The sequence below is a fragment of the Lithobates pipiens genome, unplaced genomic scaffold (assembly GCF_037356315.1).
Source record: "Lithobates pipiens isolate NorthernLeopardFrog02 unplaced genomic scaffold, aLitPip1_a1.2 Scaffold_18, whole genome shotgun sequence".
Classification (NCBI taxonomy): domain Eukaryota; kingdom Metazoa; phylum Chordata; class Amphibia; order Anura; family Ranidae; genus Lithobates; species Lithobates pipiens.
Window position 1 is genome coordinate 629,524,231 of NW_027507758.1, and position 22,100 is coordinate 629,546,330.

Sequence of the window (22,100 nt, forward strand, 5' to 3'; positions counted from 1 at the left end):
TCTGCTCCACTCTGAAAGACGACAAGCAACCAAGCTCCGACATTTATTTTATATGAAGTCAGATTCGCACTCTTTATACACTAACATGCTCCTTATTCTCTTCCTTCTAACATCGGTGTCTTCTATCCTCAAATTATCCTTCCTCTACCCCTCCTCCTCTACCCTGCAGCATACACATACCACCCTCACTCCTACCCTTTCCCTACTACTACACCCATCATCTCCTGCATTTGCTGCACCCACATGCTGACATCTGCAGGGCCATTAGACATGTGCGCTCATACACATCCCACTCCCATCTTACATTCCTCATCCTCCTTCTCCCAGTCTCGGGTGACATTTCTCCTAATCCCGGTCTGCCATTTTCCAACTGCAAACCACATATCCAATACCCCTCCTCCTCTGGCAACCACCGCAATCCATTCAGTTTAATTTCTATCCCCTGCTTCCTCAAACCAGTCCCCCAATGTCATTTGTCCTTTGGCATGCCCGCTCCATCTGTAACAAGCTAACATCTGTGCATGACCTTTTCATCTTTCATGGCTTTAACATAATCGCCATAACTGAAACCTGGCTTCAAAATTTTGACTCAGTTTCTCCTGCTGCCCTTTTCCATGGTGGCCTCCATTGGACTCACTCCCCCAGATCCAACAGACAAAAAGGAGGTGGAGTTGGATTCCTTCTATCCCCACAAAGCACCTTCCAAGCTCTTCCTATTCCTCCCTTTTTTCGAGATGCACTGTATTCATCCATTTTCTCCCATTTCTGCAGCAATTTATCGGCCTCCTGTACCAGTATTGCACTTTCTTGATGACTTTGCTGCCTGGCTACCCTACTTTCTCTCCTCTGAAATACCCACCATCATTCTTGGTGACTTCAACATTCCTGTCAATGTTAACAGCCCAACTACAGCTCAACTTCTCAACTTCACCTCATCTTTTGACTTAACCCAATGGACACCTACTTCCACTCACTCAAATGGTAATACCCTCGACCTTGTATTCCCCCATCTCTACAATCCTGGTAACCTCACCAACACCTCCTTTCCTCTCTCTGGTCACAACCTGTATCCTTGCCTCCAACTACCCATCCCTCCAAGCAGCAAACAATTACTTGTAGGAACCTTTTGCCACTTTAACTCTTCTCTATTTTGCTACTGACCATCTATATGACATACTCTCTTCCCTGACCTGGCCACCTCTGTCTACAACAGTTCACTCTCATCATCACTGGATGCACTTGCTCCTCTAACCACATGCAGAGTCAGGCCCTGACCATTACAACCCTGGCAAACTGACAACACTAGAAATCTCAAGAGACATTGCCGTGTTCTTGAACGACTGTGGCGTAAAACCAAATGCCTGCAAGACTTCCCCCTATATAAATCTGCCCTTCTAAAATACAATTCCTGTCTCCATGCTGCCAAACAAGCCTACTTTGTCTCTCTTAATACCTTACTGATACCTTATTAATACCTTGTCATCCAGTTCCCGTCGGCTCTTCTCAACCTTTAACTCTCTGCTTCGTCCCCCACCCCCTCTACCCGCTAACTCGCTCACCGCCCAAGAGATTGCCAATCACTTCAAAAACAAGATTGATGCAATTTGTGAGGACACCTCCACTGTCCCTGCATCTTCCCCACCCAACATACCTGGCCTAACAGCACATTCAACACTCTCCTCTTTTGAATTGGCTACTACTGAAGAGGTTACAAAACTTTTCTCAGATGCCCACCTAACCAATTGTCCCCTGGATCCTGTTCCCTCACAAGTACTATGGTCACCCTCTTCTTCTATCCTATGCTCCCTCACTCACATCTTCAATCTCTCCCTCTCTAGTGGCACCTCTCCCTCTCCTCTAAAACATGCGCAGATCACTCCCATACTTAAAAAGCCCTCACTGGACCCCACCAACCTGAACAACTTAAGACCTATCTCATTGCTACCATTTACCTCAAAACTTCTAGAACGCTTAGTCTTGGCTCCTACCTCAGTGAAAATAACCTTCTTGACCCCTTACAGTCTGGCTTTCACTCACTGCACTCCACAGAATCTGCCTTACTAAAACTCACTAACGATTTAGTAACTGCTAAAACCAACAGCCAGTACTTCATACTCCTACTACTTGACCTTTCTGCGGCCTTTGATACTGTTGACCATCCGTTCCTTCTCAATAAACTCCATTCCTTTGGCCTTCAAGATTCTGCTCTATCCCGGTTCTCTGCCTTCCCATCACAGCGCTCCTCCAGTGTTACCTATAACTAGCGATGCACCGAAATTTCAGCTGCCGAAACATATCGGCCGAAAATGGCCCTTTCGGCAAAAAGCCAAAAGAGAATTTTCGCCGATAATGGGGCGGGGCCTGCTGGGCTCGCCCCGCCTCTGGTGCCGTCCATCATGGGGGTGTCATTCTGGAGCGCCCTTCTTTATTCTCTCCTCCTCCCCTCCCTCCTCACCCATGCTGCAGGCAGCCCGTGGGGTCTCGCTGTAAAGTCCCCCTCTCCCCAGCTGTGGCTGCATATGGCTCCTCAGCTGATGTGTAAATCGGCTGTGCAGGAGCTCGGTCACGCTGTTTACTGTGAAAGTGAAAGCAAGGGAGAGATGTCTAGGGGGAGGCAGAGAGCACAGCACACACTACTAGAGTGCAGTACCCAGCATGGAGATTAAGGTACAGAGCTGCAGCTGCCAGTTTTTAAAAAGACTGTTATATATATATATATATATATATATATATATATATATATATATATATATATATATATATATATATATATTTATGTGTATATATATGTGTGTGTGTGTGTGTATGTGCGTTATGTGTGCAAGTGTGTGTTTTATGTGTGTATGTTTTCTATATGTGTGTGTTATGTGTGCATGTGTGTGCGTTTTTATATGTGTATGTTTATATGCACTGGTGAGGCACAGGCAGGCTATGTGATGGGCACTGGTAAGCTGCTGGGCCCAGCGAGGCTGCATATGATGGGCACTGGTGAGGCTACCTGTAGCATGTCCGCAGTCTCTGACCATCTCCTGCACCATGTCCGCAGTCTCTGTCCATCTCCTGCACCATGTCCGCAGTCTCTGTCCATCTCCTGCTCCATGTCCGCAGTCTCTGTCCATCTCCTGCTCCATGTCCGCAGTCTCTGTCCATCTCCTGCACCATGTCTGCAGTCTCTGACCATCTCCTGCAGCATGTCCCCAGTCTCTGACCATCTCTTGTAGCATGTCCCCAGTCTTTGACCATCTCTTGTAGCATGTCCCCAGTCACTGACCATCTCCTGTACCATGTCCACAATCTCTGACCATCTCTTGTAGCATGTCCCCAGTCTCTGACCATCTCCTGTACCATGTCCCCAGTCTCTGACCATCTCCTGTACCATGTCCACAGTCTCTGACCATCTCCTGTACCATGTCCACAGTCTCTGACCATCTCCTGTACCATGTCCACAGTCTCTGACCATCTCCTGTACCATATGCCCAGTCTCTGACCATCTCCTGTAGCATGTGCCCAGTCTCTGACCATCTCCTGTAGCATGTGCCCAGTCTCTGACCATCTCCTGTACCATGTCCTCAGTCTCTGACCATCTCCTGTAGCATGTGCCCAGTCTCTGACCATCTCCTGTAGCATGTCCCCAGTCTCTGACCATCTCCTGTAGCATGTCCCCAGTCTCTGACCATCTCCTGTATAAAAAATTGTTTTTTTTAAAATGTCAAGTTTGGTATCGGTGCTGTTTCGGTATCGGTTTCGGTTTTCGGGATCAAGGAAGATTTATTTTTGGCATCAAAAAACCCATTCGGTGCATCCCTTCCTATAACTCTGTCTCCTCCTCTCTATTGCCCCTTTCTGTGGGTGTCCCCCATAGGTCTGTTCTTGGACCCCTTCTCTTCTCTATCTACACCTCCTCCCTTGGTCACTTGATAACCGCCCACAACTTCCAATACCACCACCGATGACACCCAAATCTATCTGTCTACTCCTCACCTCACTCCTTCAGTCTCCTCTCACATTATTAACTTACTAACTGACATATCAGCATGGATGTCACACCACTTCCTTAAACTAAATCTCTAAAACTGAGCTATTATCCACCCACCCGTGCCCCCCTGCATGACTTTTCCATCAAAATCAACAATGCAACTATCAGTCCCTCCCCTCACGCCAGGGTACTGGGCATAATCCTAGACTCTGACTTGTCCTTTTAGCCTCAAATCCAATCATTATAAAAAGTGTTCATTCTTTTGTTATCTCTCGCCTATTGCAACTCCCTTCTCATTGGCCGGCCTATCCATAGGCTATCTCCTTTACAGTCTATCATGAATGCTGCTGCCAGACTTATCCACCTCACCAACTGCTCAGTGTCCACCAATCCCTACACTGGCTTCCAATCAGTGTCCACCAACCCTCTCCTCCAATCCCTACACTCGCTCCAAATCACCCAGCAAATTAAGTTCAAAATACTAACCACAACATACAAAGCCATTCACAACTTTGCCCCAAGCTACATCACCAACCTTGTCTCCAAATATCACCCAAACCATCCTCTCTGCTCCTCTCAAGACCTCCTACTATCAAGCTCCCTCGTCTCCAGGATTTTTCCAGAGCCTCTCCCATCCTCTGGAACTCGCTACCTCAACCTGTCTGGCTATCCCCTACTCTTTCTACTTTCAGACAATCCTTGAAAACTCATCTCTTCAGAGAAGCCTATGACGCCTCTAACAAATCTTTTACCACTTCCATCAGCTCATTCCCCACAGTTAAAACCTTTTGTACCACCTGACCCACGCTATTAGATTGTAAGCTCTTCTGAGCAGAGCCCTCTTAATCCTCTTGTATTTTATTGTATTATAACTGTATTGTCTCCCTTTTATATGGTAAAGCACTGCGTAAACTGTTGGCCCTATATAAATCCTGTATAATATTAATTAGGGATGCACCGAAATTTCGGCCGCCGAAACATATCGGCCGAAAATGCCCTTTTCGGCAATTTGCCGAAAGAGAAAAACGGCCGATAATGGAGCCGAAAATGGGGTGGGGGTAGGGGGCGGGGCTCCGCCCCCCACCCCTGGTGCGCCCATCATGAAAAGCTATAACATTCCAAATAGTGCAGGAGAGCCGTCTCCACCACCTGTTTGATCACAGAGCGGGAACATCACAGCTTTTATTTCAATAGCTGTGTGTTCCCGGCCGTGCGCCTTCATACGCAGCCCCTCCCCCTTGTCCGGGCACTTTGATAGACAGATCACCCGTAGGATTGGACGGATGATCTGTCTATCAAAGTGCCCTGACAAGGGGGAGGGGCTTACGTGATGGCGCGCTGCCGGGAACACACAGCTATTGAACTGAAAGCTGTGATGTTCCCCTGCTGTGATCAAACAGGCGACGGAGGCGACTCTCCTCTTCTCTCTTCTCTTTTCAGGTTAGCTGCTATGAGGGGACACACTGGCTGCTATGAGGGGACACACTGGCTGCTATGAGGGGACACACTGGCTGCTATGAGGGGACACACTGGCTGCTATGAGGGGACACACTGGCTGCTATGAGGGGACACACTGGGTGCTCTGAGGGGGACACACTGGGTGCTCTGAGGGGGACACACTGGGTGCTCTGAGGGGGACACACTGGGTGCTCTGAGGGGGACACACTGGGTGCTCTGAGGGGGACACACTGGGTGCTCTGAGGGGGACACACTGGGTGCTCTGAGGGGGACACACTGGGTGCTCTGAGGGGGACACACTGGGTGCTCTGAGGGGGACACACTGGGTGCTCTGAGGGGGACACACTGGCTGCTCTGAGGGGGACACACTGGCTGCTCTGAGGGGGACACACTGGCTGCTCTGAGGGGGACACACTGGCTGCTATGAGGGGGACACACTGGCTGCTATGAGGGGACACACTGGCTGCAACAGGGGACACTGGCTGGCTGCATTGTATCAATTGTATCATGTGTCATGTATCATGTGTGCAATTTCTGACCATCTCCTGTACCACGTCTGCAGTCTCTGACCATCTCCTGTACCACGTCTGCAGTCTCTGACCATCTCCTGTACCACGTCTGCAGTCTCTGACAATCTCCTGTACCACGTCTGCAGTCTCTGACAATCTCCTGTACCATGTCCCTAGTCTCTGACCACCTCCTGTACCACGCCCCCAGTCTCTGACCACCTCCTGTACCACGTCTCCAGTCTCTGACCACCTCCTGTACCACGTCCCCAGTCTCTGACCATCTCCTGTACCACGTCCCCAGTCTCTGACCATCTCCTGTACCATGTTCTCTGTCTCTGACCATCTCCTGTACCCCGTCCCCAGTCTCTGACCACCTCCTGTACCATGTCCCCAGTCTCTGACCACCTCCTGTACCATGTCCCCAGTCTCTGACCACCTCCTGTACCATGTCCCCAGTCTCTGACCACCTCCTGTACCATGTCCCCAGTCTCTGACCACCTCCTGTACCATGTCCCCAGTCTCTGACCACCTCCTGTACCATGTCCCCAGTCTCTGACCACCTCCTGTACCATGTCCCCAGTCTCTGACCACCTCCTGTACCATGTCCCCAGTCTCTGACCACCTCCTGTACCATGTCCACAGCCTCTGACCACCTCCTGTACCATGTCCCCAGCCTCTGACCACCTCCTGTACCATGTCCCCAGCCTCTGACCACCTCCTGTACCATGTCCCCAGCCTCTGACCACCTCCTGTACCATGTCCCCAGCCTCTGACCACCTCCTGTACCATGTCCCCAGCCTCTGACCACCTCCTGTACCATGTCCCCAGCCTCTGACCACCTCCTGTACCATGTCCCCAGCCTCTGACCACCTCCTGTACCATGTCCCCAGCCTCTGACCACCTCCTGTACCATGTCCCCAGCCTCTGACCACCTCCTGTACCATGTCCCCAGCCTCTGACCACCTCCTGTACCATGTCCCCAGCCTCTGACCACCTCCTGTACCATGTCCCCAGCCTCTGACCACCTCCTGTACCATGTCCCCAGCCTCTGACCACCTCCTGTACCATGTCCCCAGCCTCTGACCACCTCCTGTACCATGTCCCCAGTCTCTGACCACCTCCTGTACCATGTCCCCAGTCTCTGACCACCTCCTGTATAAAAATATTTTTTTAAAACAGTCATTTTCGGTATCGGTGCTGTTTCGGTATCGGTTTCGGTTTTCGGCCTAGTGTATTTTTCATTTTCGGTATCGGTTTCGGCACCAAAAAACCCATTCGGTGCATCCCTATAATAATAATCATATGTTGTTGTTTTTGCATTATTTTCTATGGGCATTCCATTTTATTCCATTATTCTCTATGGGCATTCTATCTCCTTGTTAAAGTCTATGGGCATTCCTTTCTGTTATTCCTTTTAGTATGTCCCAGCAAAATCCATTCCCACCATTAGGAGCTCTGGAGAAAATTGTCTGCTATTTACACTCCGTTCCTCCGTACGTCACCTGATCACATGAGAGCTTACTTTCACACATTCCTGACAGATTTCTGTATGGTGAAGGTCAAAGTTCACTCCTCATTTTAGGAGAGGAAGGACACACCCAGGAACAATGATTTGGTTTGCACGGGCGCCTCCTATAGAGGACTCTCAAATCTCCCCATCCAAATGTCCCTCCATCCAGAGTCTATATGTCCTATGACATCACACTGACCTCACAGCTCCTCCCCCCGATGTCCCTCCATCCAGCTCTTTTTTTTTTCTGATGCTCTTAGGATGTGGGCGGACCCTTGGCATTCTCACTTGCCAAGTGGGACTGTTGGTCCTGCGTTGTATGTAATTACATCAGAATGCCTGCTACAAGCTTTTATCCTGCATAGTTAGGTTGAATAAAGACATCAGTCCATCCAGTTCAATGTGGGGGTCTTGTATGAGTAAATTATACCTCAGTCTGAAGTGAAGCTTTAATAAAATGGAGACCTGAATGGAGGGTGATGAGGATTCTGGGAATATCATTTACATTTTTTTATTTGTCTTCAGATCTAGAGTTTTCCTCCTGTGAAGTCTGGAGATCATATGGCATCACATTGCCTCCACCTCCCTCCCTGATACAATAGAGAAATACAAAGAAGATTCTAGAAGTCACCAGAGAGATGATGGAGGAGAGGTGAGGAGGATTCTGGGAATTCTGGGACATTATCCAGTAACAGACAAGGGATGTGTCTGGATGGTGACTGTATCATTGTGTGTGTCAGGTTCCTATAAGGTGTCAGGATGTCACTGTCTATTTCTCCATGGAGGAGTGGGAGTATTTAGAAGGACACAAGGATCTCTACAAGGACGTCATGATGGACAATCAGCCGCCCCTCACATCACCGGGTAAGAGGAGACTTTATTGTAAAGGAGAGAGCAGTACGGAGGCTCCACCTAGATCCCCCATCATCTGATAAACACATAGAAACAATGTATTCAGTCAGTGTGTGTGTTTCCTACAGATGGATCCAGTAATGGGAACCCACCAGAGAGATATCCCCGTCCTCTGTATTCCCGGGATTCCACACAGGAAGGTCACACCATCCCTCACCATCATCAGGTAGATGAGGAACAATCACTGATAGTATCATTAGGATCTGTACATTATCTGCATTGTTACTATTGATGTCATTTTTGTTATATATTCAGAGTAGAAACCTGAGAGATTCTAAAGTTGAGGGTAAAGAAGAGATAAAAGAGGAGGATGATGAGGATGGGGTGATGGAGGGGTCAGGGTCTCTAAAAGAACACAAAGATCTGTACCAGGACACCATGGTGGAGTCATCCAGCTACAGAAACCCACCAGAGAGATGTCCCCGTCCTCTGTATTCCTGGGATTCCACACAGGAAGATCACACCATCCCTCACCATCATCAGGTAGATGATTGACAATTATTGGTAGTTCTGATTTATACACAGCATGTTTGTTACAATGAATGTTTTATTATATATTCAGAGTGGAAACCTCTGGGATGATAATATTGATGTCAAAGAAGAGTATAAAGAGGAGGATGAGGAGTATGGAGTGATGGAGGAGTTTTCAGAAGGACACAAGGATATGATGGAGCCACCAAATACCAGGAACCCACCAGAGAGATGTCCCCATCCTCTGTATTCCCGGGATTCCACACAGGAAGATCACACCATCCCCCACTGTTACAAGGTTGGTGGGAAGGATCATCTAGAACCGAGATATGCAATCTCCAGCTGTTGCAGAACTACAAGTCCCATGAGGCATAGCAAGACTCTTGACAGCCACAAGCATGACACCCAGAGGCAGAGGCATGATGGGACTTGTAGTTTTGCAACAGCTGGAGGTCCGCTAATTGCTTATCCCTGATCTAGAACATGAACTTGAGGAGACAAGGGGGTTTATTTACTAAAGGCAAATGCACTGTGCACTTGGCGGTGCAGTCGCTGTAGATCTGAGGGGAACATAGAAGGAAAATAAAAAAAAACAGCATTTTTGCTTGCACGTGATTGGATGAAATCAGCAGAGGTTCCCCTCATTTTAGATCTTCCCCTCAGATCTTTAGCGACTGCACTTCCATGTGCACTTGTAGCGGGTAGTGGATTTGCCTTTAGTAAATCAACACCAATGTTTGGATATTTTTATGTGATGTCACAATAATAAATCTTCTATCTTACAGATGATATTCTCTCTCATTTTCTTGATTTAGAGTGGAGATCCAATCGATATAGAATTTGAGGTTAAAGCAGAAGAAGAAGAGAGGTATGTGAGGGAGGATCAGCAGTCTATGGAGGAGGATGGAATAACGGGGACATTTATAGAGGAGGACACTCCTACAGAGATCAGCACAGGTGGGTCATTAACACTAAATACATTCCTCCACCCATACTGCTCACTGATTGGTCCAGAGTAGGGCGGGGACTGGGTGATATCAGCCTGTAATCCCCTGGTCACTTTCCTGAGCTGTGTTCCCCGTCCTGTATTCCTGGATTTCTCTCGGATAATCTTCCTTCTCTGTACTGCAGACACAATTTATGTATCTAGACTGGATTTATGGAGATTCTGGGGTTCAGCTGAAAGTAAAATGTTAATTTTCAAAATAGATGTTACTCGATAAAGGCACCTGGGGTATGTACTTTGGGTCTTCTTCCCTATACCTGGGTATGGCAAGATGTCTGACAGAACAATTCTCCCGGGGTTACTTGCTCTGTTGTCTGCTGGCTGTGCCGGGTGGAGGGATATGTCTGTATAGTCTCAGACCCAAGTCACTGAGTGCAGTCTCAGGAGATGGGAGGCAGCGGTGTGGGACCTCTGCAACTTGTCTCATGTAAACATTTCATCTTCCACTGATTACGGAATACCAAGTCCTGGCCCTTACACTGTATCATTTATATTGTATATTATATATTCCTGACCCCTGCACTGCATACTCTATATTGTACATTATATACTCCTGACCCCTGCACTATATACTCTATTGTACATTACATCATTCTGGTACTATAAGGTCCTACCTGTTGTATCATATATAATAAGTTGTATATTACATAGTCCTGACTTCTTTTTTTCATTCCAGCAGGACATTTTATATCTGATGATTTGATTGGAGCACAGACTTTTACATGTTGATAATAATGTAATAACATCCTCAAACTTAGGAAACCTTAAACAGAAAGTGATAATGAGGGAGGAGTCAATCACCCAATGATGGGGGTCTTCAGGATCAGTCCAGTCTTCATCTTGGTTGTTCTCCCCTCATCCTCACTCTTTGACCTCTGGTGGGGCTCAGCCCCGCTGTTATTCATGACTAAATCATGGACTAAATAAGGAAGTGCAGGACTTCTTGTGTTGGGAAGATGGCAATGAGTGATAGAGGGGGAGGGGACACTCGTCCTACAATCCCCTCATCACTGTCACTCCTATAAAAAAAAACCCGACTACCTCAAATGTCCATCCGGCACCACACAGTGTAGATGGACCATCGTATTCCTCTTATATATATACATGTATGTATGTTATAAGATATATTACTTTCACAGTATACATGAACCCTTTATAGTAGTGAGTATCTGCTGTTTTCATACTATAAAGGAATATTTTTTTTAACCCCATCATAACAGATGATTAAACAAAATCATGCTGCTGCTACAAAATGTCCTATGCTGGCCATACACGGATTGATTTTTGATGTACAAATATTTGTATGAAAATTATTTGTACATTCGATGAATGGACAAGTGTGATTAGAAAATTCCACTTGCTTTTAACATTCAATTATAACATGAATGTAACTTCTGAGCAAAAACCACATACACGATGTGAAAATTTTGTTCGATGGAGAAAAGTTTTCTGTTCTGCTCATTCAAATTTTCCCATCACTGTGGTGGAAAATGAATGCAGATTTGACCCACTAATGGTTAGAAAATTGGATGAATGTTTTTATGAAAGAAAAAAGAGTTTGTGTACGGCCAGCATTAGTGACATCAGGTGCAGGGAGCTTGTACCCACCTACCTGTCTATGACAAGGGAGTCTGTCATCCATCATATTATATTACACTCCTGTCTGATCATCTGAAAAATAGCGTTTTACCTCTTTTTTTTTATATTTTAATAATGTTGATCTCTGATTCTGATATGTAGCAGAGTCTCCCTCTAATAATACATCTATCTGTCTGTTATTCTCAGAGTGGATTAAATATCCAACTATATATCTGGATATTTATATTTACCGCTGTATATAGATATTCAAGAATAATAACTCAATTATACACCAACTTAAAAGTCCCGCGAGGTTGGTTACCTCTTTCCCTGTTCTACATTTAAACATTTTTTTGAGGTTTTTATCCATTTAATGGAAACCATAATCGGCCAACTAATCAATTCTGAAAATAATCATTAGTTGCCGCCTACAGAGGACCCATTTACTAGTTACCTTGAGGGGGGAATTGTAAGAGTCTCAGAGACAAAGCTGCCTGATGTGGGCGGAGTCCTGGTTTAGGGGAACCAATCAGCTCATGTCTAGTAATAATCTTTGTATTTCTATTTTAGTAGATGGACGGGAGATGAGGAAAACCTCAGAGGATTGTCTCACTTTGTCTCCAGACTGTAAAGTAGAAGATGAGGACATCACACAGTATAGTCCAGGAGAAAACCCGACTACCTCAAATGTCCATCCGGCACCACACAGTGTAGATGGATCATCGTATTCCTCTTATCCTGAGGAACCTCAGACTGTGAGGGACGGTGCCGTCCTTCCAACAGAGAAGAGCTTTTCCTGTACTGAGTGCGGGAAGTGTTTCCATTTTAAATATGATCTTAATGTGCATAAAAGGACTCACACGGGGGAGAAGCCGTATTTTTGTCCTGAGTGTGGGAAATGTTTTTCACAAAAGTCCAATCTTTATAAACATCAGCGATTTCACACAGGGGAAAAGCTGTATTCCTGTCCTGAGTGCGGGAAGTGTTTCCATTGTAAATCCAAACTTGATGTGCATAAAAGATCTCACACAGGTGAGAAGCCGTATTCTTGTCCTGAGTGCGGGAAATGTTTTACACAGAAGACCCATCTTTACACACATCAGAGATCTCACACAGGAGAAAAGCCGTATTCCTGTCCTGAGTGCGGGAAATGTTTTTCACAGCCATTCATTCTTTACAAACATCAGAGATCTCACACAGGGGAGAAGCCACATTCCTGTCCTGAGTGCGGGAAATGTTTTTCACAGAAGTTCAATCTTTACACACATCAGAGATCTCACACGGGGAAGAAGCCATATTCCTGTTCTGAGTGTGAGAAATGTTTTTCAGACAAGTCCAGTTTTAACAGACATAAGAGATCTCACACAGGAGAAAAGCCGCATTCCTGTCCAGAGTGCGGGAAATGTTTTTCAGTGAAGTCCAGTCTTTACATACATCAGATGTCTCACACAGGGGAGAAACCATATTTGTGTCCTGAGTGCGGGGAATGTTTTTCAGTGAAGTCTAGTCTTTCCTTACATCAAAGATCTCACACGGGGGAGAAGCCGTATTGCTGTCCTGAGTGCGGAAAATGTTTTTCATCGAAGTCCGGTCTTTCCATACATCGGAGATATCACATTGGGGAGAAGCCGTACTCCTGTCCTGAGTGTGAAAAATGTTTTTCAGACAGCTCCAGTTTTAACAGGCATAAGAGATCTCACACAGGAGAAAAGCCTCATTCCTGTCCAGAGTGCGGGAAACGTTTTTCACAGAAGTCCCATCTTTACACACATCAGATGTCTCACACAGCGGAGAAACCATATTCCTGTCCTGAGTGTGGGAAATGTTTTTCATTGAAGTCCAGTCTTTCCTTACATCAAAGCTCTCACACGGGGGAGAAGCCATATTCCTGTCCTAAGTGCGGGAAATGTTTTTCAAAAAAGTCCAGTCTTTCCACACATCAGAGAGCTCACATTGGGGAGAAGCCGTACTCCTGTCCTGAGTGTGGGAAATGTTATTCACAGATCTCCAGTCTTCACAGGCATCAGAGATCTCACACGGGGGAGAAGCCGCATTCCTGTCCCGAGTAAGGGAATTGTTCCTCACTGAAGTCCTGTCTTCCTGTACATCAGGGATCCCACACAACCCTCGAGGTGTATTAGTGCCTTCAGTGCGGGAAGTGTCTTCTATATGAATGTTGCTGGACATCACAGCTCTCATGTGGGGAAGAAGCACACCCTGATATACACCTCAGATATACTCCATGGCTGATCTTCATCATGTAAGAAACAGTTCCAGGGGTATGGAAATTTTTTGAAAAAACGACTTGTCCGATTGACTAAATTGAGGTCCCAAGCTCCTCATCCCTTATGACAATCTCCTTGTCTCTTATGACAATGTCCTTGTTCCTCATCTACCAGAGAGCTCAGCAGCGGTGTGGAAGTTCATTGAAAACTACAAGCCGACATCGGAAAAGGACAGAACTCTGTGAATGAATGACACGGCCTCGCTCTTTTCGTAAAGTGACATCCGGTACGGGGAACTTCTCCCCGCACTGCTGTCACACAGAGGACTCGGATTGCTGAGCCGCTGCAGGAACAGGAACAGGAACATGTAACATCTTCCCGAAGGGGAACATTTCCTTTAACCCTTTCAATTCCAGAGATGTTTTTGTATTACTATTTTTAGGGATGAGCCGAACACCCTCCTGTACGGTACGCACCAGAACATGCGAATAGGGAAAAAAATTCGGCAAAAAAACACGAACATTGTTAGTCTAAGGCTGGATTCACACCTATGCATTTTTAGTGCTTTTTGTATTTTGCAGATTAATACTACAGTCCATTTAACATGGTTTCCTATGGTTCTGTAGTGCAAATCTGCAAAAAGCACTAAAAATGCATAGGTGTGAATCCAGCCTAAGGGACACCATCATGAAAAATCAAAAGTGCTAATTTTAAAGGCTTATATGCAAGTTATTGTCATAAAAAGTGTTTGTGGACCAGGGCCCTGCCCCATGGGACATGTATCAATGCTTATTTTTTTTTTTTTTTTTTAAGCGCCCGTTTTTTCAGGAACAGTGATTTTTTTTTTATTGCTTAACGTGAAACAATAAAAATGAATTATTCCTTCAAATATCATGCCTGGGGGGTGTCTATAGTATGCCTGTAAAGTAGCGCATGTTTCCTGTGTTTAGAACAATACCACAGCAAAATGACATTTCTAATGGAAAAATTGTCATGTAAAACTGATCGTGGCTGCAATGAATTGTCGGGTCTCAACAATATATAGTAGATAAAACTTATTGAAAAACATGGCATGGGTCCCCTCCAGTCTATTACCAGGCCCTTTGGGTCTGGTATTATTATAAAACATGATTTATATAGCACCAACGGTTTATGCAGCTCTTTACAATGTATAGGGGGACAACACAATTACAGTACAGTTCAAAAAAGGTACAGGAGGGCATAAATATTAAGGGGAACCCCTGAACCAATTTTTTTTAAAACAAAATTGTGGGGAGTCCCCCTAAAAATCATAGCAGGCCCGAAGAGTTTAAGGGGAACCCTTATCGGAGCAACCTGACAGGCCACAGGAAAAGAGGGGGGATGAGAGAGTGCCCCCTTCCCCCTCCTGAACCATACCAGGCCACATGCCCTCAACATGGGGAGGTGCTTTGAGGTAGTCAAAGGGGACAAGGGCCTCATCCCCACTTGCGTGAAGGTTGTGCGGCTCTGCGGGAGGGGGCTTATCAGAATCTGGAAGCCCCCTTTAACAAAGAGATCCCCAGATCTTGGCCTCCCCCTATGAATTGGTAATGGGGTACATCGTGCCACTACCATTTCACAAAAAAAATGTCAAAATGTTAAAAAAAAGACAAGAGACCGCTTGGGACAAGTCCTTTATTAAAAAATAAAAATGTCTCATGATGTAAGTTTTCTCCTTCACTGATGAGGAGTAGGGATGAGCTTCGTGTTAGAGTCGAACATACGCTCGACTCGAACATCGGCTGTTCGCCCGTTTGGCGAATACTGAACATTATGGGCCGTTCGCGCCAAATTCGTGTGGTGCTCACGGCCCACAATGCACTGCGCCATCGCAGTGCATTGCTGGCTCATGATTGGCCAAGCATGAACTGTGATCCCGCATGCGTGGCCAATCACAGCGCCGGCAGCGAGGAGAGCCATGATTGGCCACAGGCAAGATGCCTGTGGCCAATCATAGCTTTGGCTGTGTAGTACACACCCCACACTATATAAGGCCGCCAGCGCGGCGGCCTTGTGTAGTGTGTTGGTGTCTGTAGGAGTTAGTGGGTGTTCTGTGTACCTTCAACACAGTATACACCGTTCGTTATCGTCCGATTTTGCGTTCTTGCTCTTCTATAGTGCAGTATACACCATTATATCCACCTATATAGCTAGCTATCTTGCTCTTTTTAAATAGAGCTTGCAGTCAGCTGTAGGAGATTGTGCGTGCTGTCTGCGTGCCCTGACCGCAGAATACACTGTTATATCCACATACATAGCTCTTCTCTAATTGAGCCATCTGCCATCTGCAGGAGTGGGTGTTGTGTGTGCCTCCAGCACAATATACACTACCCAATTGCTGGTTTTCCCATCTCCCTTCAGGCCATTACCATGTCTGGAAGGCCAGGAAGGAGAGGCAGACAGGAGCAAGCCGATAAAAGATGGCAAGCAAGCTCTGTGTCTAGAGACAACAGTGCTGGTCGTGGACGCGGTGCATCGTCATCATCAGCACGTGGCCATGGGACACGCTTGTCCTTCTTTTCAGCAGCTGGACATGTTGAGCCGCAACATGCCGAAGACTTGGTAGAGTGGATGACCAAGTCCTCTTCATCCTCCTCATCCTCTCTCACCCAGGCTCAGGGTACTAGCAAAGCAGCTGCCAACGCATCGTCTTCCCTCGTCTCAATGTCATCATCAGTGACTCCTTCCCTAGACCCACCACGTCCTCCTGAGGAGTCTCCTGAACTCTTTGAGCACAGTGTTGGGTACATGCTCCAGGAGGATGCCCAGTGTTTGGTGGGCTCTGATGATGACACTCAGCTAGAGGAAGGCAGTAGCGTGAGCGCAGAGAGAGGGGATGCTCAAGAAGGACAGCAATCTGCCAGTCATGTTCCACAAGCTGCAGCATACTGCCAGGTTTGCTACAGCGATGAAGAGGGAGGGGATGATGAGGGCACTGACTCCACGTGGGTGCCTGGAAGGAGGAGGAGGAGGCACATGTCCAACGAGGCAGGATGCCCTCCGGGGGTCAGCTTAGGGGCAGCACACCAACTGAATCACACCGCAGAGCTCCGCCTGCGCAGAGCGCTTCCTCTGCGCGTTATTCTAAAAGTTCTTTGGTGTGGGCCTTTTTTGAGACCAGTGCATCAGATCGCACCGCTGCTATTTGCAACATATGTCTCAAGCGTATCTCGCATGGCCAAAACCTCAGCTGCTTGGGCACCACATGCTTGACCAGACATATGTTGACCTGCCATGCAGCTCGTTGGCAAGCGTACCTCAAAGACCCACACCAAAGAACAAAGCAGACCTCTCCTTGCTCCTCATCAGCTGGGATCTCCAACCCCACTAGACCTTCAGTCCTCTCTGAAACCTGCTCTGAGAGGAATAAAGGTGTAGAATTAGGTGTGTCACAGCCAAGTGCTTCCGGGCACTCTGCTAGCAGTACACCCACATCCGATAGCAGGCAAATGTCCCTGCCCCAGCTGCTGGACTGGCGAAAGAAGTTCACTCCCAGCCATCCACATGCCCAGCGGTTGAATGCTAGCTTGGCTAAATTGCTAGCACTTCAACTGCTGCCTTTTCAGTTGGTAGACTTGGCCCCCTTCCGTGAGTTTGTACAATGTGCGGTTCCTCAGTGGCAGGTCCCCAAACGCCACTTTTTCTCACGGAAGGCGATTCCGGCTCTCTACCGGCATGTGAAAGGCAATGTCCTTGCCTCGCTGGACAGGACGGTCAGCGGTAAGGTGCATATTACTGCTGACTCATGGTCCAGCAGGCATGGACAGGGACGTTACCTGTCTTTCACGGCCCATTGGGTCACTCTTCTGGCAACTGGGAAGGATGCAGGACAAGGCGCAGTAGTGTTGGAGGTTGTTCCGCCACCACGCCTCCAAAATGCTACTATTGGTTGTGACACACCTCTCTCCTCTCTCCTCCACCCCCTCCTCTTCTTCTTCCTCCATGGCCTCTTCAAGTGCTCTGTCCTCAGAACCAGCGGTGCTCCGTAGGCGTTTCAGGGGCTACGCAAGTACGCAGGCAAAACGATGCCATGCCATGCTTGCGCTGGTTTGTTTGGGGGACAGGATTGGGGGACTGGGGCAGATGTTTTGTCAGCTCTGCAGGGGCAGGCCGAGAGGTGGTTGACGCCATGCCAGCTTAAGCCAGGAATGGTGGTTTGCGACAATGGCACCAACCTCCTCTCCGCCCTCCGACAGGGACAACTGACCCATGTGCCCTGTGTAGCTCACGTCCTTAACCTGGTGGTGCAGTGGTTCTTGGGCAGGTACCCCGGCTTACAGGATGTCCTGAAACAGGCCAGGAGAGTCTGTGTGCATTTCCGCCGATCATTTAATGCCTGTGCTCGGCTGGCTGAGCTCCAAAAGGAGTTGAACCTGCCCAAGAACCGCCTTATATGTGACATGCCCACCAGATGGAACTCAACATTGGCCATGCTGCAGCGGCTGCACACGCAGCAGAGGGCCATCAATGAGTACCTGTGCGACTACGGCACCAGGACAGGGTCAGGGGAGCTTGGTTTTTTCTCACCACGCCAGTGGGGCATGATCAGGGATGCATGCACTGTCCTGTCACCGTTTGAGGAGGCCACAAGGATGGTGAGCAGTGACAGTGCATGCATCAGTGACACTATACCTCTTGTCCACCTCTTGGAGCATACGCTGCGTGGAATAATGGACAGGGCACTTGAGGCAGAACAGAGGCAGGAAGAGGAGGACTTCCTTGCCTCTCAAGGCCCCCTTTATCCAGACAGTGTTCCTGCTGTGCCACCCATCACACAGGAAGAGGGTGAGGAGGAGGAAGAGGAGGAGGAGGATGATTGTGTCAGCATGGAGGTGGAGGCTGGCACTCAGCATCAGCAGCAGCAGTCTTATAGGGATGATTTACAGTCCCAAGAAACACGTGGACTTGTACGTGGCTGGGAGGAGGTAGCTGCGGATCATGTTGTCCTTAGTGACCCAGAGGACTCCGGACCGAATGCCTCAGCTAACCTACGCTGCATGGCCTCCCTGATCCTGCAAAGCCTGCGGAAGGATCCTCGTATTCTTCGGATCAAGGAGAAGGACCATTACTGGCTGGCCACTCTCCTTGATCCACGGTACAAGGGTAAGGTTGCCGACCTTATCTTGCCATCGCAGAGGGAGCAGAGGATGAGACATCTCCGGGAGGCCTTGCAGAAAGGTCTGTGCAACGCGTTCCCAGAGACTGGGAGGTTACAAACTCCTGGTCCTGGACAACGCGTTGCTGAGGCATCGGTCAGAAGGAGCGGTGGAGAAGGTGTCCGTCTGACCGATGCGTTCAGACAATTTTTTGGTCCGCAGCCCCAAGGTATGATCGGTTCCAGCACCCATCGCCAGCGTCTGATTTACATGGTGCAGGAATACCTAGGGGCATGGTCAGACTTGAACACCTTCCCCACCGAAAATCCTCTGGCTTACTGGGTCTTGAGGATGGATCACTGGCCAGAGCTTGCACAGTATGCAATTGAGCTACTGGCCTGTCCTACATCCAGTGTTCTTTCGGAACGCACCTTCAGTGCTGCTGGTGGCTTTTTTACCGATTACAGGGTGCACCTGTCCACCGACTCAGTTGATCGACTGACCTTCATCAAGATGAAACAGTCTTGGATCACCCACAGCTACCAAGCACCTGAAGCTGATGTAACCGAATAATTTTGAAATATCACATCCCTTCAAGACTGCCTATGCTGATGCTGAGTGACTGTCCTTTTATGTTGATTGTCTATCCCAGGGGTCTCAAACTAGCGGCCCTCCAGCTGTTGCAAAACTACAAGTCCCATCATGCCTCTGCCTGATGGAGTCATGCTTTTAACTGTCAGCCTTGCAATGGCTCATGGGATTTGTAGTTTTTCAACAGCTGGAGGGCCACAAGTTTGAGATCCCTGGTCTATCCTCTTCCTCCTCCGCTGATATGAAGAACATTTTTGGTTCTGGGTGATGCCACCAGCCCAGTTTTTCAGCCCTTGTTTAACAGGGGCGTTTAATTACAATTTTTGATGCAATGCTTTGCAGCAGGGCTCATTCCTGCACCACAACTAGAGTATATGGGAGAGGTTGCAGTGTCGTGGCACCAGTACCAGTGCCTAAGGCCCAATTTTTCAGCCCCTGTTTAACAGGGGCGTTTAATTACAATTTTTGATGCAATGCTTTGCAGCAGGGCTCATTCCTGCACCACAACTAGAGTATATGGGAGAGGTTGCAGTGTCATGGCACCAGCACCAGTGCCTAAGGCCCAATTTTTCAGCCCTTGTTTAACAGGGGCGTTTAATTACAATTTTTGATGCAATGCTTTGTAGCAGGGCTCATTCCTGCACCACAACTAGAGTATATGGGAGAGGTTGCTGTGTCGTGGCACCAGCACCAGTGCCTAAGGCCCAATTTTTCAGCCCCTGTTTAACAGGGGCATGTAATCACAATTCTTGATATAATATTTCACAGCAGGGCCTGTTATTGTGCCCCCCGAGAGTAACTGTGAGGACTTATAGTGTTGTGGCACCAGCACCACAACCACCAAAGGCCCAATTTTTCTACCACTGTTCAACAATGGCATGTAATTACAATTCTTGATATAATCGTTCACAGCAGGGTGCTCCAGCGCCCACCAAGAGTCACTTTGAAGGCTTACAATGTTGTGGCAACACCTTGTTCTGCCATTTCTGCAGAGCATATAGGGCTGGCCCCTACTTTCAAACATCCAACTTACAAAAGTCTCCTACTTGCAAACGGAAGGAGACAACAGGAAGTGAGATGAAAAAAGACGGACGGCAAAACAAATTATACAGGGGTGATAACCCTTCCCTATGTTTTCCAAAAAGCTTAAAAATAGATTTTTTGACTGGAGCTACACTTTAAAAATGTACCAGTTGAAAATTACAAACAGATTCTACTTAACACAACAAACCTACACAGTCTCTGTCTTGTTTGCCTGTATACTGCTGTTCTGAGTATATAGGGCCTGGGGCCACATGTATTTCCTTTTTTTAATATGAGTACAGGGTTCCCCTTAATATCCGTACAAGACCCAAAGGGGCTGGTAATGGGCAGGGGGGCTACCCATGCAATTTTTCTCAATGATTTTCATCCATATTGCCGGAACTAGATATAACATTAAAACCGCAAGCAGTTTTAAATGACGTTATTTCCGTTAAATGTCATTTTGTGCAGGGACACTGTTCTAAACACAAGAAACACGTGAAAAACTTTTTTTTGCATTGATACATGTCCCCTGGGGCAGGACCCAGGTTCCCCAAACACTTTTTAGGACAATATTTTGCATATTAGCCTTTAAAATTAGCTCTTTAGATTTTGAACGTTCGAGTCCCATAGACTTTAATAGGGTTCTAAGTTCAAACAAAGTTTAGATCTGTTCGCAGGTTCTGGTGCGAACCGAACCCGGGGCGTGTTCGCCTCATCCTTAGTAAAGAGCCTACATCATCGGCTCTTTACCGAGATTGGAGATGTCATGTGTCAGAGAGACACACCAACGATTGCCGCGTGCCCGATTTGGCTTATTCTTCTGGACTAAATATGACGTCCCATCAGGATAATGGACCCCACCCGCCTGGCTGTAATTCTGTAATAGGCCAGCGGGAAGATAATAAAAAAAACACTTTTCAGGCCTGAAGATTCTATAAAACCCCAAAAACATGATTTATTTACTGAATGCAGACACCCTAGAGAATAATATAGTGGTAGTTCCAATCTTTTATGTCACATGATATTATTGCAAAAGTATATCAAATGCAAAATTTCAGTAAAAAAGCACACTAAAATCACTTTTAGAGGGAACAAAAGTGCAATAATAACCCTTTTTTGATAAAATATAAAAGCCGAGGTTGCACCGAGTAAATAGATACCCAACGTGTTAAACCTTAAATCTGTGTGCACCCATGAAATGGTGGTATACTTCAGTACCCAATATTTTCCATAGGCGAGGCTTTAAAAGCCCCCTATAGGTCATCAGTTTAGTGTTACAGAGGAGGTCTGATGTAGAATTATTGCTCTCATTCCGGCAATATGTAACCTGTGTATCACAATCAATGTTTTCAGGCGTAGGCGTGTGAGTTTATGTTTGTACATGTATATGTGGGAGTGGGGCCTCAGATTTATTATTTTTTTGGGGGGTTATCAGAAGTATGGAGGTTAAAATAATTAATCTAGAAGGCCAAAAATCATACATTTTGTTTTGTAGTTTCATAAGAAACTTAGGAACCATCTTGTTCCTATATACAGTATCTCACAAATGTAAGTTTTTGGGGCTTTTCCTTGTACCTTTCTAACACCTTTTTCTGACACTTTTACAACCTTTTTTTTCTTTGCTTCCTTCAGCCTACTAATTAAGGGGAGTGGTTAATTGGTCACAGGTGCTTGAGGCCTATATAACCTTCTGTAGAACTCATTGTGAGCCTGCTCATCTT

The 22,100-nt window shown here is 47.0% G+C and overlaps 1 protein-coding gene across 1 annotated transcript in view; it reads left to right on the forward strand.

Annotated features, from left to right (window-relative positions):
- LOC143989912 (uncharacterized) overlaps positions 1 to 16,382 on the forward strand; it is a 155,889-nt gene extending 139,507 nt beyond the window's left edge. The window contains 1 exon segment of the mRNA XM_077490185.1: positions 12,211 to 16,382. Within this exon segment, the coding sequence (XP_077346311.1) occupies positions 12,211 to 13,561 (1,351 nt within the window). The 3' untranslated portion in view covers positions 13,562 to 16,382.
- Positions 16,383 to 22,100: the final 5,718 nt, after the last annotated feature.